The sequence below is a fragment of the Parasteatoda tepidariorum genome, chromosome 3 (assembly GCF_982258835.1).
Source record: "Parasteatoda tepidariorum strain Cologne lab strain chromosome 3, Ptep-v5.0, whole genome shotgun sequence".
In the NCBI taxonomy this organism is placed as follows: domain Eukaryota; kingdom Metazoa; phylum Arthropoda; class Arachnida; order Araneae; family Theridiidae; genus Parasteatoda; species Parasteatoda tepidariorum.
The window spans coordinates 54,898,851-54,913,179 of NC_141757.1; the positions used below are offsets into that span (position 1 = coordinate 54,898,851).

General features: G+C 30.0%; 1 protein-coding gene across 2 annotated transcripts in view; it reads left to right on the forward strand.

The window, feature by feature from the left end:
* Window positions 1-14,329, forward strand: part of LOC107453216 (uncharacterized) — a 144,603-nt gene that overhangs the window by 110,879 nt on the left and 19,395 nt on the right. The window contains exons 9-17 of one of the 2 annotated variants that reach the window (XM_016069948.4): window positions 744-1,106; window positions 1,781-1,882; window positions 2,538-2,644; window positions 7,906-8,103; window positions 9,898-9,957; window positions 11,222-11,321; window positions 11,790-11,948; window positions 12,444-12,525; window positions 13,598-13,757. In XM_016069948.4, the coding sequence (XP_015925434.2) occupies window positions 744-1,106; window positions 1,781-1,882; window positions 2,538-2,644; window positions 7,906-8,103; window positions 9,898-9,957; window positions 11,222-11,321; window positions 11,790-11,948; window positions 12,444-12,525; window positions 13,598-13,757 (1,331 nt within the window). The remainder of the gene's footprint in view (window positions 1-743; window positions 1,107-1,780; window positions 1,883-2,537; window positions 2,645-7,905; window positions 8,104-9,897; window positions 9,958-11,221; window positions 11,322-11,789; window positions 11,949-12,443; window positions 12,526-13,597; window positions 13,758-14,329) is intronic. The other variant, XM_016069949.4, reaches the window with a different exon arrangement.

The window sequence follows — 14,329 nt, forward strand, 5'->3', positions numbered from 1 at the left end:
CTCATTTCATTAGGAGGAAATACTGAATTTACTGTTCTCAAATTGATTTAGCATCAATAAATATTTTAGACATCAAATTGATTTGTAGAGTGTTATACCATTGATTATAGTCGGTGCGATATTAAAATAAATAGACAAATTAGATAAATAGTGGAATAGTTGCAATTAATACACTGATAATTCTTCGGACATAACATCGGACACTCTAAGAAATATGTTTGTGTTATTGTATATCATCGGACACTCTAAGAAATATGCATATTTAATTTATTGCTTAATTGAAATGCATTTTTAAATTATTTATAACACCTAAGATGATTTATACACGAAAAAGGAGAAACAAAGTCATAAATGACTAAATTTATTTAAGGATTGATATATCCTGGTATTTTTTAAATTCCTTTGATATTTTTATTGATTACTATCGAAATAACAATATGTAAAGGTTAATTGCGATTACTTGTTCGAATAAAAATTTTATGAGAATGCAGTTTCTGTAAAAAATATTAAATTTGTATTTGAACAGTTTTCTTTCTTTTATTTGAAAGATATATCGAATAACCATTATTCAATTTAAATTACGTTTTAAGACGAAATATAGTTTAGTTATAAAATTTAAACACATTAATTTAAAGTAAGTACGGCGATAAAATTCTGGAAGTTTCATTTTTTATCATCATGTTTATTTTGTATCATGTTTATTTTACATCATGCCTTCAATCATGTTTGTTTTACATTTTCAGGTGAATTTACGTGTCAGGTAACTGACTGGGGAACAATACAGAATAAAAGTATAATGGTTTCAGTAGTATCAGTTCCTGAACCACAAGTGGTACCTTTGACATCGACTGTTGCTCAAGGTGAACGAATTGTTATTACATGCTTGTCTGAAGAAGATGTGTTTGGAAACTTTGGGTACAACTGGCTCAAAAATGGCCGCATCTTAAATCCATCTGTTGAACCAGAAATGGTGGAAGATTTGTACCCGGCAGGGAGCCGTATTATTATACATCCAGCCCGAGCATCTGCTACGTACACATGCATTGTAACAAGTACTGCTGGAGCGGTTAGAAAAGATAGCACTGTAACTGTGCTTATGTCTAGAGGTAAAATAAAGTTATTCATCTATGTTGAAATAAATGAAATACATATAAGTACAACTTAATTTTCTGTTAAGAACATTTCACGAAAAGTTTGTGCATCAAAAATATATTTGAATATTTCACGCAGTTCAGACATGTAAATTTTGTTATTTTTCAGAATAATTTTTCGATAGCAAATCAGAATTTAATTGTATCTTATTGATAATTCGATATACAATGCATGTACAATACAATATATGTTCTTGTTTTTAAATTTAGAATACGAATTGGTGCTATTTTAAAAGGAATTTAGTCATTTAATATGCTGTTTAATAAAATAATATCAAGTTTGAAACTTAATATAAAATTATTAATTCAATTTGAAATTTGGATATTACCTACCACATTTAAATGAAATTAAATCAAAAGTAAATGCGGTATAGAAAGTGTAACAGATGCTATTTTTTAAAATTAGCTTTTTTACACTATGCTTTCTCTATGTGGATTATTTTGGACTTATTTAACTAACCTTTTTCTTCTGCAAAACTTCTGCGAAGTTAATTGTAAGCATATATTTTTATCAATAAGTTTGACAGGTTTAATTATTTTACGTAAATATTATTTTATTGCGAAAAAGTTTTTATGCAGTTTGATGATATATTTATGTTTATCTGCATCTATACTTTTAAATTTTATAGAGCACACCCCCACATGTTCTCCCGAAAAATATCTAGAAGTCAAATGGACAGTAACGGCACCCAACACAGAAGATATTCAGTTTTGTCCAAAAGGATACACAGGTACAGTTTTTTCAATGTATTATTTTAAAGTACAGTATTTTTTTCTGTGAAACAAATGTATTTCATATATTTTTTTTCATAAATTATCTTTATGAATATACCCTTTATAATAATGCTATAAATCCCCTTCTCACTGTGTTTAAAAAATTTAAACGAAAGCTAATATGAGCAGGTCCAAAAGTATTGTAAGTAAGATCTCCAAATAAGGCTATTAATTATAAATTTGTACTACGTAAATCACTAAAAAAGTAACAAGTTTACCAAGTTAATGGAAATAGTAAGTTTATCTTTACTTATTAAACAGGAATACGTAACACACATGTGCATATTTCTTAAGAGGAGTAAATAACAATTCATTATTGATTTGAACACAAATCATACAAAAAACATAACAGAAGACAATCATACAAATAGCATAATAAAACGGAAATAATCCTTTAAATTCTATTTAGAATTATGCTATGTAAAATTAAATATATATTCATCAACAGTGTCCTCATTCTCTTTTAAATTTGGAAGATGGGATCTTCAGCAAGTTATTTACCAAATTTTTAGTTATTTTCCAAATATCTTAAATGAAATCAAAGAATTATTTAAAAAAAAAGGTTTGTGTGCAGCTCTTATATTTTAAAACAAATACCATACAACATTTTAGGTGAAGTCCGAAGACTTTGCAATCTCAAAAAAGAAAATGAAGCTGCTTGGAGTGAACCGGACTATTCGAGATGCTTATCTCAAGAATTCCAAGTCATAAAATATAAGGTAACATTTTATCTATTGAAAAAGATTAATAAAAAAAATTATATTTTTTCCTACATCTTTACCAATTGACATTATAATTGAGCGTGAGTTATTAGACATATGCAACACTTAATAAAGAATTATTTATATTTTATTTAGAAAACCATTACATTGATTAAACCTAAATTTCGATTCCTAAGATGCAAGTTATAGTTAAATTTGAAAAGAGTTTCGCTTTTAAAAGAACTTTAAGAGAATTTTTAAGAGAATAGATCATTCGCTTCCTATTAGAGAATCCGGGTTTTGATTACTCTATTAAAACGAGGTTATTGTTCAACCATAAAAATATTTGATTTTCGAAACATCAGTTCTTTTGTTTCCCATTGAGGAAGACACGTTTCCGATTCTGAGAAGTTTACATGATCCTCCAACTTGCCTTGAAGACTGTTATAATGCAAATCACTCTCAATTATTCATTTTTCATTGATCATAATTCTTTTTTTTCGGGAAAATAAGCAGACGTTTTTTGGGGAATTTTCTTCCTGTGCATTGCTAAGTTAGGCTAATTTCACTTAAAATACCCTCACTGAAGCGGATTATGGTTCATAACTAAAATCTTGTCTCCTGGTTTGATTTAAATTTGCATCTCTACAGCGATAAATACAATTTACACATTTAATAAACTTGATTTAGCAGTGTAACTCCAGTAATTAAAATAATGGGTCTCTTTTCAAGAGTTAGTTTGTATAAAAAGAGAGTTAATGAATCAGTTGAGTTTATTCCAACGGTTTAGAAGAAGAAGACAAAGCAAGTAAACACCAAGGACAGACAAATTGACGAAAATTAATTTAAAAAAATAAGAAAGGAGCTTGAATTAAGTCACCTTATTTAGCGTATTGTAGGAAAAAAATATATAAAAGTCTAACTTATTTATAGAGCTTTCTATCATAGTGAACCAAATCATTGGAATGGTATGTCAGTTTGATATACTTTCCAAAACAAATGCTCTTATATTTTGCTTTCTTCAATTTTTCCAACCAAGAGAAAAGTAAGCTCTTCCTTAAACTCTCCCCACTAACTTACCTTCGTTATACACTGGAGAGCCAAAAAAATAGTACAGGCATGAGTATGCGATCGGCAACGCGTATATAAGACAACGAGTGTCTAGGACAGTTCTTAGATCGGTTACTGCTGCTACAATGCAAGGTTATACAGATTTAAGTGAGTTTGAACGTGGTGTTATAGTCGGCGCACGGGAGATAGGACATGAGATAGGACATAGCATCTCCGAGATAACAATGAAATATGGATTTTCATGCACGACCATTTCACGAGTATACCGTGAGTATCGGAAATCCGGTAAAAAATCAAATCTACGACATCGCATACATATTTGGGATGCCTTGCAACGTGATGTTCAGAAGATATCCCCACCCCCTCTTACTCCCACTGGTTTATGGACAACCCTACAGGATTCATGGTGTCAATTATCTCCAGCACTACTTCACACATTGATCGAATCCATGCCACGTCGTGTTGCGGCACTTCTGCGTGCTCGCGGGGGCCTTACGCTATATTAGGCAGGTATACCAGTTATTTTGGCTCTTAAGTGTACAATTCTATCATATACATGAATTCAAAATCATTTAATCTGAATAATTTTCTTCAATCTTTGTATTTATACATGACTGTTTTTTTACTAATTTTTAAAATACTTGTGGTTTTTTTATATCGACCATAAACACGCTTCAATAACTTTAGTCCTATTACATTTTCCTTCCTGTTTTATTTTTAAATTGAACCAAATATAATAAATAAATTATATTCAGTCTACAGTTTAGTTTTTTTAATCTTGAATGAAAATATTTCAAAACATCCGCTGAATATCAATAAATGTTTCATTTTTCGGGGTAATGTTTGCAGAAAGAAATTTCTCTTTGCATATTCCTCTGAAATTCACTTGAAATGCAAACATTTATTTTCTGAATCGAAGCAGTTTAAAGAAGAAAATTAAACACGTCTTACTTTTATGAGTCCCCGAAGAACTATATATTATAAACCACTAGTGCTAAACCCATGCACGCCAATTCAAATTGTGTGGTTCTTTTTTCTCTATTTGAAAATCTTTCCCAACATTTATATTTTACTGATGACAGCCAACATCAGGAATGTTATCACATTCGATTTAAGGACTCCTTTGAGTAATGCGATGGAAATTTGTTGAAGAGAATATGTTTTCTTTTATTTTATTATTTTATTTTATTACAGAGTTTATTAAAGTAGGAACATAAATATCCAAAGATTTTTTAATACTTAACAATACTAACTGGTTTTATAAAAAAAAATCAGGAAAATTAAAAGTACACTTATGGAGATTTTTATGGTCAGTTTATTTTATCTTACGTTAACACACAATTCGAAAAGTTTTTTTAAAGACTGTCTTAACTGATATTTATTAAATTAATCTACTTATATTTTATTTACTGTCTATATTTTCATATCAAAATCGAAAACACAACCTTTGTAATTTTAGAAAGAAATAATCTTGGATAGAATAATGATTATGCATTTGTGTTGTGGCGTAACTACCACTACGAATATTAAACACAAATTCGCTGGTATATAAGACATGGTAACTTGATTCAATCACGAGGTACCTTTTGATAGATGAAGGTTGGCATGGTCGATAACTCCGCCCCCACATTGGTGACCTTCGGACGTGGTTTGAACACGCAGTAACGCCTACTTCGCTGGATGATCCACATTGAAAAGTTGACTTGCTTCTTGTGAGTGCGACATAATTAAGCTCCTCACGCCGTTGCTACTCAGTCTCGTCTCGATCATACACAACGTCAGCCTGCATACACTCGACTGCTAAAGACAACAGAGGAGCGAACACAACTGTGAAGTTAATACACCTCTCACATTCAGTACTCAAAAAATCTGGTGACATTAATTGCAGCTCTCCCGGTCTTTCACAAGTACAGCAACTAGTGAGATCCGTTCATCGAATTCTATCCCTGATAAAATTCTGCTGTGGGAGTATTGTTGCGTAACTACCACTACGAATATTAAACATCAATTCACTGGTATATAAGACATGCTAACTTGATTCAATCAAGAAGTACTATTTGATAGATGAAGGTTCGCATGGTCGATAACTCCGCACCCACAGTGTCTTTAAAAATCAGTGAGTTTAAATGCGTGGTAGTAAAATTTGAAAAAAAAGGAAAAACAAATGCAGTGCTTTGCCTATGTTAACATATTTTTTTTATTTGCTTTAAATTTCAAATGACATATTATGTACATTTCAATAAAAATTTGTCTGGTTATATAAACTATTTTTTGGGGGGATTCCATGAAAACGCAAAATAAATTATAGTTTTCTCAATAGATTAATGATAGATAAATTTATATAATTACGTAATACGCAGTATAAAAACATTTTTAGGCATCTAAAAGTTTAATTCGTGATAACAATTACATCAGGGTATATAAAAGTTTTCAGTTTTTCTTAGCCCTGGTGTTGTGCGGTTTACTTTGTCACGATATTTAAATTTCAAAACGCAGCCTATGTGATAAAAACGTATAAATAGAAATAATAAATTAATATTTTTATTTAAATATTTTTTTATTCTAGGCATTTAAAAAAGCAGAATTGCTAAATAAAGAAATTCCATTTTTAAAAATAAACTGCTGTTTGTAGAAAATGCAACACCATGAAGGAATCATCAGAATCAAATGAAATTCGCAGCAAATGTCAATTATAGGATATTATGCAAATTAATAAAGTTTCAGAGCCATCGCGCGTGCGTGGCGCGCGCAGCGCCCTCTGAATTGATGCTGAAAGCGTATAAATAAAGTGCTGTAGCGGGACGTTGAAAATAGTCTATGATTATTTGTTAGTGGCAAACGTTTAGTGAGACCTGAGTATGCCTCCACGACGGAAGAATAAGAAATTCAAGCAACTTACGGAGTTTGAACGAGGGAGGATAATCGGCCTTCGAGAAGGAGGATTTTCCTATCGCGCAATAGCAGCTCGTATGCAGCGGAACAGTTCCACAGTGATGCGAGTTTGGAAGCAGTGGACCGACGAGCACCGAACAACTCGAAAAACAGGCACTGGACGACAGAAGGTGACGTCAGAGCGCGATGATCGACACCTGCTCCGCATGGCGGTGAATGATCGCACAGCTTCCTCCAGGCAGCTGGCAGCACATTGGTCTACTGCTACAGGTGTACAATTGTCGGCTTCGTCAATTCGTCGTCGTCTGCTGCGCCGTGGATTGCGTGCAAGGGTGCCATTATACAGGATTCCCCTCACGGCGGATCATCGACGGCTGCGTCGGCAGTGGGCTCTTGAGCACAGAGACTGGTGAGCTGATTGGCACCAAGTTGTCTTTTCAGATGAATCACGCTTCAATTTGTGGACCCATGATGGCCGTGTTCGTGTTAGACGTTATGCCGGTCAACGCTGCCTTCCTGAGTGTATTATTGAACGACATAGTGGTCGAACACCCGGAGTTATGGTCTGGGGTGCGATTTCGTATCATGGATGATCCAATTTGATACGAATTGAGGGTAATCTCAATAGCAACAGATACGTCCGTGAAGTGCTACAGCCCGAAGTCGTTCCTTTCCTTCAAGGCATCCCTGGAGCTATCTTTCAGCAGGATAATGCACGCCCACATGTTGCGCGGACTGTTAGAGACTTCTGTTCAGCACAACGCATGCAACTTCTTCCTTGGCCTGCTTATTCGCCGGATATGTCGCCTATTGAGCACGTGTGGGATATGGTTGGTCGGCGTCTCACTCGTGATCCGCGTCCTGCAGTTTCCAAAGACGAACTTTGGTTGCGCATGCAAGCGATATGGAATTCTCTTCCTCAAGCAGATATTCAACATCTGTTTGACTCCATGCCACGTCGTATAGCAGCACTTATTGCAGCGCGTGGTGGCTGCACCAAATACTGATTTCGGACGCTTAATTTGTTTCTTTTGTTTTGAAAATTTCATCATTTATTTGTATCAGTACAAGTCGTTTCTGCATTAAATTTCATTTGATTCTGATGATTCTTTCATGGTGTTGCATTTTCTACAAACAGCAGTTTAATACTTCAAATTAAAGCAAACAATATTTTATAATGAGTCTTTAACATCTTCGAGTATTCGAAATATATCTTTAAGAGACAGATGTGATCGATTTCGCATGCTCTGTTCAAAGAAGATGCATATGCAAGGTACTTCACATTTTTATCTTTCTTATTTACGTTTCCCTCACAGTTCGAGAGTTTGAGAATGGGATACCTTATCACAGAGGTTGGTACTTTATTACAAGAGCTGAAGGCTTATTTGTGGAATATGAGGGACCGTTTCCATATTGCTGAAGGAGAACCAGTGGTTGATTTGCTTGAAGATCTGCATGATTATCAAAGGAAGCATGGAAAAAATGATGAAATTCAATTCAAGAACAATTCTCAAGTAAGATACGTGTAAAACATTTTAATAAAGATAAATGCTAGTTGAATAAGTACTAAATAGATAAAATGAGTTTTATATTTTTAAATAACCGTTTCATTGTTGATAAATTAAAAATAAAGAACAATTTGGAAGGTCTCTCACCAAATAAAAGGATAGACTGTGAGTCTAAAAAGTTATGTAAAAAAATATACTATTTTCTATTGTTTTATTTTTTTCTGCTATGGAAAAATACTCTTTTATGAAAACAAGTTTCGTAAAAATTTAATGAAAAGAAAGAATTATCTAGTGTTTGCCAAAAATTATAAAAAAGCTATCGAATGTTCGACAAATAAAAGATAATTATTTAGTCGAATAATAAATAGGATATTAGAATAAATGTAAACAACAGATTTTTAGCGTTACTAATTATATGAATTGAAAGAAGTATTAAAGTTTACTTAGTTTTAAACCATATGTAATATAGATATTAGACTTATGAACGATGGCGCTGATACAAAATAATCCCAGTGTTAAAATTGAATGTTCTATTTGTTGTTGGATTATACACGAAGATTCACGGCTTCCCTCTCCATGTTGATTAAACTCAGTCTAGTTTTATTTGCACACACACACACACACACATATATATATATATATATATATATATATATATATATATATATATATATATATATATATATATATATATATATATATATATTATATATATATATATATATATATATATATATATATATATATATATATATATATATATATATATATATATATATATATATATATATATATATATATATATATATATATATATATATATATATATATATAATATATATATATATATATATATATATATATAATATACAATCTTGCTTTTTGTATGATACCAAAATTGAATTACTGTGCCGTGTTTCTGGCTCCATGGAAGCACCAAAATGTTCGGTAATTTTTGCTTATAATTTTGGTACAATTAATGATATTTAGTATATTGATAATATGGAATAGGATTCGGTATGCGTGGTAGAACATGGTAATTTTATCAGGATATCTAAAGCATGGCGCGAAAACGATTTATTTGGTTAAATTTAATTTTCAGTTTTATAATTTTTACAAAATGTGTGATTATCAGAAATAATACGTAAAACCATAATATCCAACGATTCTAATACCATATAAACAGAAAAATTATCAAATACACTGTTGATTCTATTATACAGAATTATGATTTTTCTTTTTTACTAGAAATGTCATTACCATGCAGAGCAATAGCTTTGCTAAATTTTTTTCCTCCGTCTACAGTGTATTTAAATTGCTGAAATTTATTTCAAAAGTAATTCGTCTATTTAGTGTAGACTTTCCAAATTAGGTGAAATTTAAGATTAACATAATCTGTTTAGACAACTAGTTGAAAAATTCAAGACAGGTCATTGTGTTTGTTATTTTAAAAACCTAACACCACAAATATGTAAACGTATTGCTAAAAATATCGATGGTGAGAACCAAAGTGAGAATGAAAATTAAAACAAGAGCCTGGCTGAAGAAGTTGACTACATCGAACATTTTTAGTAATGATCCGTGTTTTATGACGAATTAAGTTCAGTTGCCCTGAGTGCTATAAACTAGACAACTGGTAGTTCTACCCAGTGTGGCCCAGCTTATACTTTTCATCTTTATGAATTATTTCAGTAAATGAGGTCACCTCTTTATCAATCAGGCATAAAAAATATTGTAGTTAAAAATGTGATGAATACAACCTTAAATGAGTAAAAAAAAAATTCTACCTCAATATTTCAGATTTTTTTGGACATTGTTTCCTTCCTTTTGGATTCACCACAGCTGATTCAGAAGCAGTCCGTAAGTAAGGAGCAATTTGTTTTCTTTATGTAATAATCTAAATTTATTAAAAACTCAGTAGGCTAATATCATAAATATTCTTATAAGAATGCTGTATTGAATTTACAAAATGATGCGAGATTTAGGTTTCATAACTAATCTTCTGAAAAATACAGTTTATACTTTCATGCTTACCCTTGCAGTAAAAAATCCGTAATTTTTTTTAATGTTGTGCATATTTCTTTTCAATTTTGTATTCGTTTAAATAACATAAAATAACTTATTCATATTTTGCATTTAACTTATTACATTGCTTTCACACAGCAAATTATCAACAACTAAAAAAATATAAAGAGCTTTACATAATAAACATAATACTTATAATAAATTTTTCTATGCAACGCAATTCTGACTTTTTAATAATTATTTTGATCATATTGCAGAAGAATTATCATGCTTCTTTAAATGCGCAAAATCATATTTCTGTGAAACCACTGCAAGGGTAAGCAAAAATTTTAAAGCTTTTGAGTTTTATTTGGACAAGTTGAGTTACAAATAAGCGTTTTGAAAATATAATAAGTTATTTAGAAATTTATTAAGTATGCGCTTTGAGCAAACCTGCCTTCTTTATTTGTGTAAAATTTAGTTATTTCTCAGTGCAATATTTAAGTAAAGTAAAAATACATTTGATTGTCGAAAGCTTCTAAATTAAAAATATTGAAAAACTAAATTGTATATTGGGGAAAAGATATTATTACTGGGTAAATAGAGAAACTGAAATTAATATATAATATATAATATAATTACTTGTGTAATAACGAACTTAAAATTTTAATGAAAATGCAAATGAATATACATTTGCAGCGCACTTCAAAATAAACTCAGTTGCTTTAATAAACAAATAAGATACATTATTAAAAATAGAATACAAAATAGCAACAACAGAAAATTCTATAAATTTTGAAACAATCTTATTCTTTAATTAAAGAAATTGAATTTGTTTCTATTTTTCTATTTTAAATGCTGAGAAACGTATTAATTAAAAAAGAAAATCAACGATAGCTCTTCAAAGTGGTTTAAATGGATTGGCAGTATTTGTAAAAATGAAACATGTACTTATATGTTCGTGTACATGGTTTTGATACAGTACTTCATTTAAGCCATTTAAAAACATAATATTTAGTACGTTAAATTTTAAATGAGTACATCATAGAAATGATGAGTAGATTACTGTAATTTATTATAGTAGATCTGCTATTAATTTAGGCTAAAATTTGATTTGCAGCACGTAATTAAACTTCATCAACAAATCCTCAGCCATGGTTTATTACACGGAGCAGCTGTAACAGGGGACACTTTTCATATGTTCCAACGATCTGCTCTGGGTAAGTATGAAATAAAATTCGTATTATTTACAATTACTGTATGAGCAATTGTATATAAATTCATAAAATCAAACTTTCTATTAGCTTTTTATTTTATCAGCTTTGCTAGTTTTAAAAATATTGCATGTTTTGTTTAGTAATTCATATGATCTTCCGAAAAAAAAATTTGAATATTCCTTTAATCATTGTAAGTGCCATTTGGATTTAAAATTTGATTTTTGAAAAACAAACTTTTAACTTATTTCTTAAATGTTAATATTGTATTGATTTAAAATTATTAATAATTATTGCAAAAGTAATTTATAAATGAAAAAAAGTTTAACTTGTGGATCTGAAGGAATATTTATTTATTTATTTAAGCACCGTTTGCTTTCTTTTGTTGTTGTATCACAATAGGATAATTTAATATTAAAAACTGAAAACAGCCTTACAAATTTAATTAGCAATATTTTTTTATTTATTTTTCAGTACTCGAAGTGGGTCAGGTACAAAATGAAGGTCAGCGTATACTAAGATTCCCAAGTAGAAAGTCTACCAGAGAAGTGAAAGAAGCCTCGCAACCAACGTGGCTAACTGATTCTGTAGAACTAGACTTCAATACTTGGATTGCAGAGAACTTTCAAGATCGTAAGTTCTTTTAACGGTCAACAAATAAAAAAAAATATTAATAATTGCATTTTAAGGTTCCAGCGTAAGTTTATTGTTTGAATTGTATGCTGATTTTTCTTAGTTTAAAAACATATAAATCGAAAAAAGATTAAGCACTTACAATCGATATTTTAACAATGTTAATACTAACATCATATAACTTTTAAACAGAGTTATAATTTAAAAATTCAGAGCCAATATTTCCAAAACTAAAGTAACTAATTCTGCTTTTATTACGTTCAAAGTTAAAAAAAAACATTTTAAGAATTCATAATTGGGGTAACTTGATAAATAGGGTTTAATAACTAAGTATGAAAAAAATCGGATAAATTGCAATGCTTTGGGTGAATACCAATATTATATTGATACAATTTTATAATCTTTGTAGACTTTTAAATATACTCTTTTTTTGTCAACACAAGTCTTAAACATTTATTTGCTGATTAAGTATGCGTTTCTTGTTATTTGTTCCAGTAAATGATTCTATCAGCATGGCAGTTGTATTTTACAAAAATTTCTCAGCTTTTTTACCTCAAAGATTTTTGGCACAATATGGGTAAGTAAGAATATTAACTTTATTTTAATGACATTATTGTTTATACTAATTATGATATAGCACGTTAAAAAATATTTTGTTCCAGCATTTATACATATAAGAAGAAATAAAATATTGTTAATTAGAAGAAATTTTAAACAAATATTATAACTATATATGAATATAATACTACTGAAATTTCGATAACAAAAACTTCATTAATTTCATTAAAAAAAAACGTGAAAAAGTCGACATGATTGAAATTCGGAAATATTCTAAAAGTTATTTCTTCTACATTCGTGTTTTACTGGTTTAGACCCTGAGTGCCGTGTCAGAGCGTTCATAACACTTGTCAACTTTTTTTTCTTCTCTTAATGAAGTTATTTTTAAAGTATATATTTCCACCCAGTTTTCTGATAGTACTATTTTCATAATATTTAGTTTTTGATGCAAAAAAAAATCAATTGCAAATTTATTATTTTAAAAAAAAATGCTTTTTTTTTACATTTATATTTTTGTATAAGAAATTTTTCTATATTGTATTTAATAATTCACAAATTGATGATTGATTGCATAATCTTCTTTTATGAATTTTTTCTTTAAATCTATCAGAACCAAATGAATAAAAGTCAAATGGATCATAATAAGTTTTAATCCACATCCATGACTATAAGCTGAAATCAGCTAACAAAATAAGCAAAATCAAAAACAAGTTAGTAATGTTAAAAAAAAGTGTAAACAACAATGAAAACGTATCATCAGCAACCTTAGATATACTAATCAGATAAGCAGTAATAAGCGAAAAATTACTTTCTAACCAGGAATAGTAAGGTTCAGATGTTGATTTCTACTTTATTTCATTCTTCCAATCCAACTTAACTCTAATTCAATTAATTGTGTTTTTACTTTAAAATTGAAGGGTTTAAATTAAAAGTGGAACCTCTGCATTCGTTAAAATGTTAAGAAGTGTTAAAATAAAGTATGATGTACGTTAGAACTAAATCACAATGCGAACTACCACGGAAAACATAGTTTGATTTAGTATATCTTGGTGTAAAATCTACTTTTATTGTTTCTTTCTTCATCGATTCAGATATGGGTATGGCTCTATTTTGCACAGAGGTCTTGACATGGAATATCAGTTGCACTCTAGAATTGTAGCCGTGGCAATGCAAACTGGTCAAAGGAGAGTTGGCTCACGAGCATCTCGTCTCAAAGTTAAAGCTCGTCTTGCACATTTGAATCACACTGTGGTTAGTTTTTCTTTATAACATTCTCGAATGTCTGAGTTTATCTTAATTTTATTAAAGTAACTGTTCTATGTAAAATTAGTTAGTTTAAATGCCTCCAATTACAAATTGTAGCTAATCAGTGATAAGAGTATATATTTAAAATCATTATGGATGAAACACTGTTTCAATTCCAAAATAAAACTATTAATTGTTTAAGTTATCAACATTTGTTATCATCGCAGTTAAATTGGCAGAATTTGTTTGGAAAAAAATGGTTAAATAACAATTTATTTAATTGTTATTTTTTACCATATTCAAAAAAGTCAATTTACCATAAATAAGATGATATTCAAACTGTTAACTGTGAGAAAAACCATTTATTAGCTTTCACCTAATGCGGTAAAGCAACCAGAATTCTATCATACTAACTAAGCCTACCTAATACAGCCACTCATAGTTGCGTACATATTATAGCCAAGAGGGCTAATCTCCTAGTTTTAAAAATGAAAGAACAGGCATTTGAGTCTAAACATTGACACCACAATATTTCTTTTTGATAAATTCCAACCTAACTCCAATCCCCAATGTCAAGC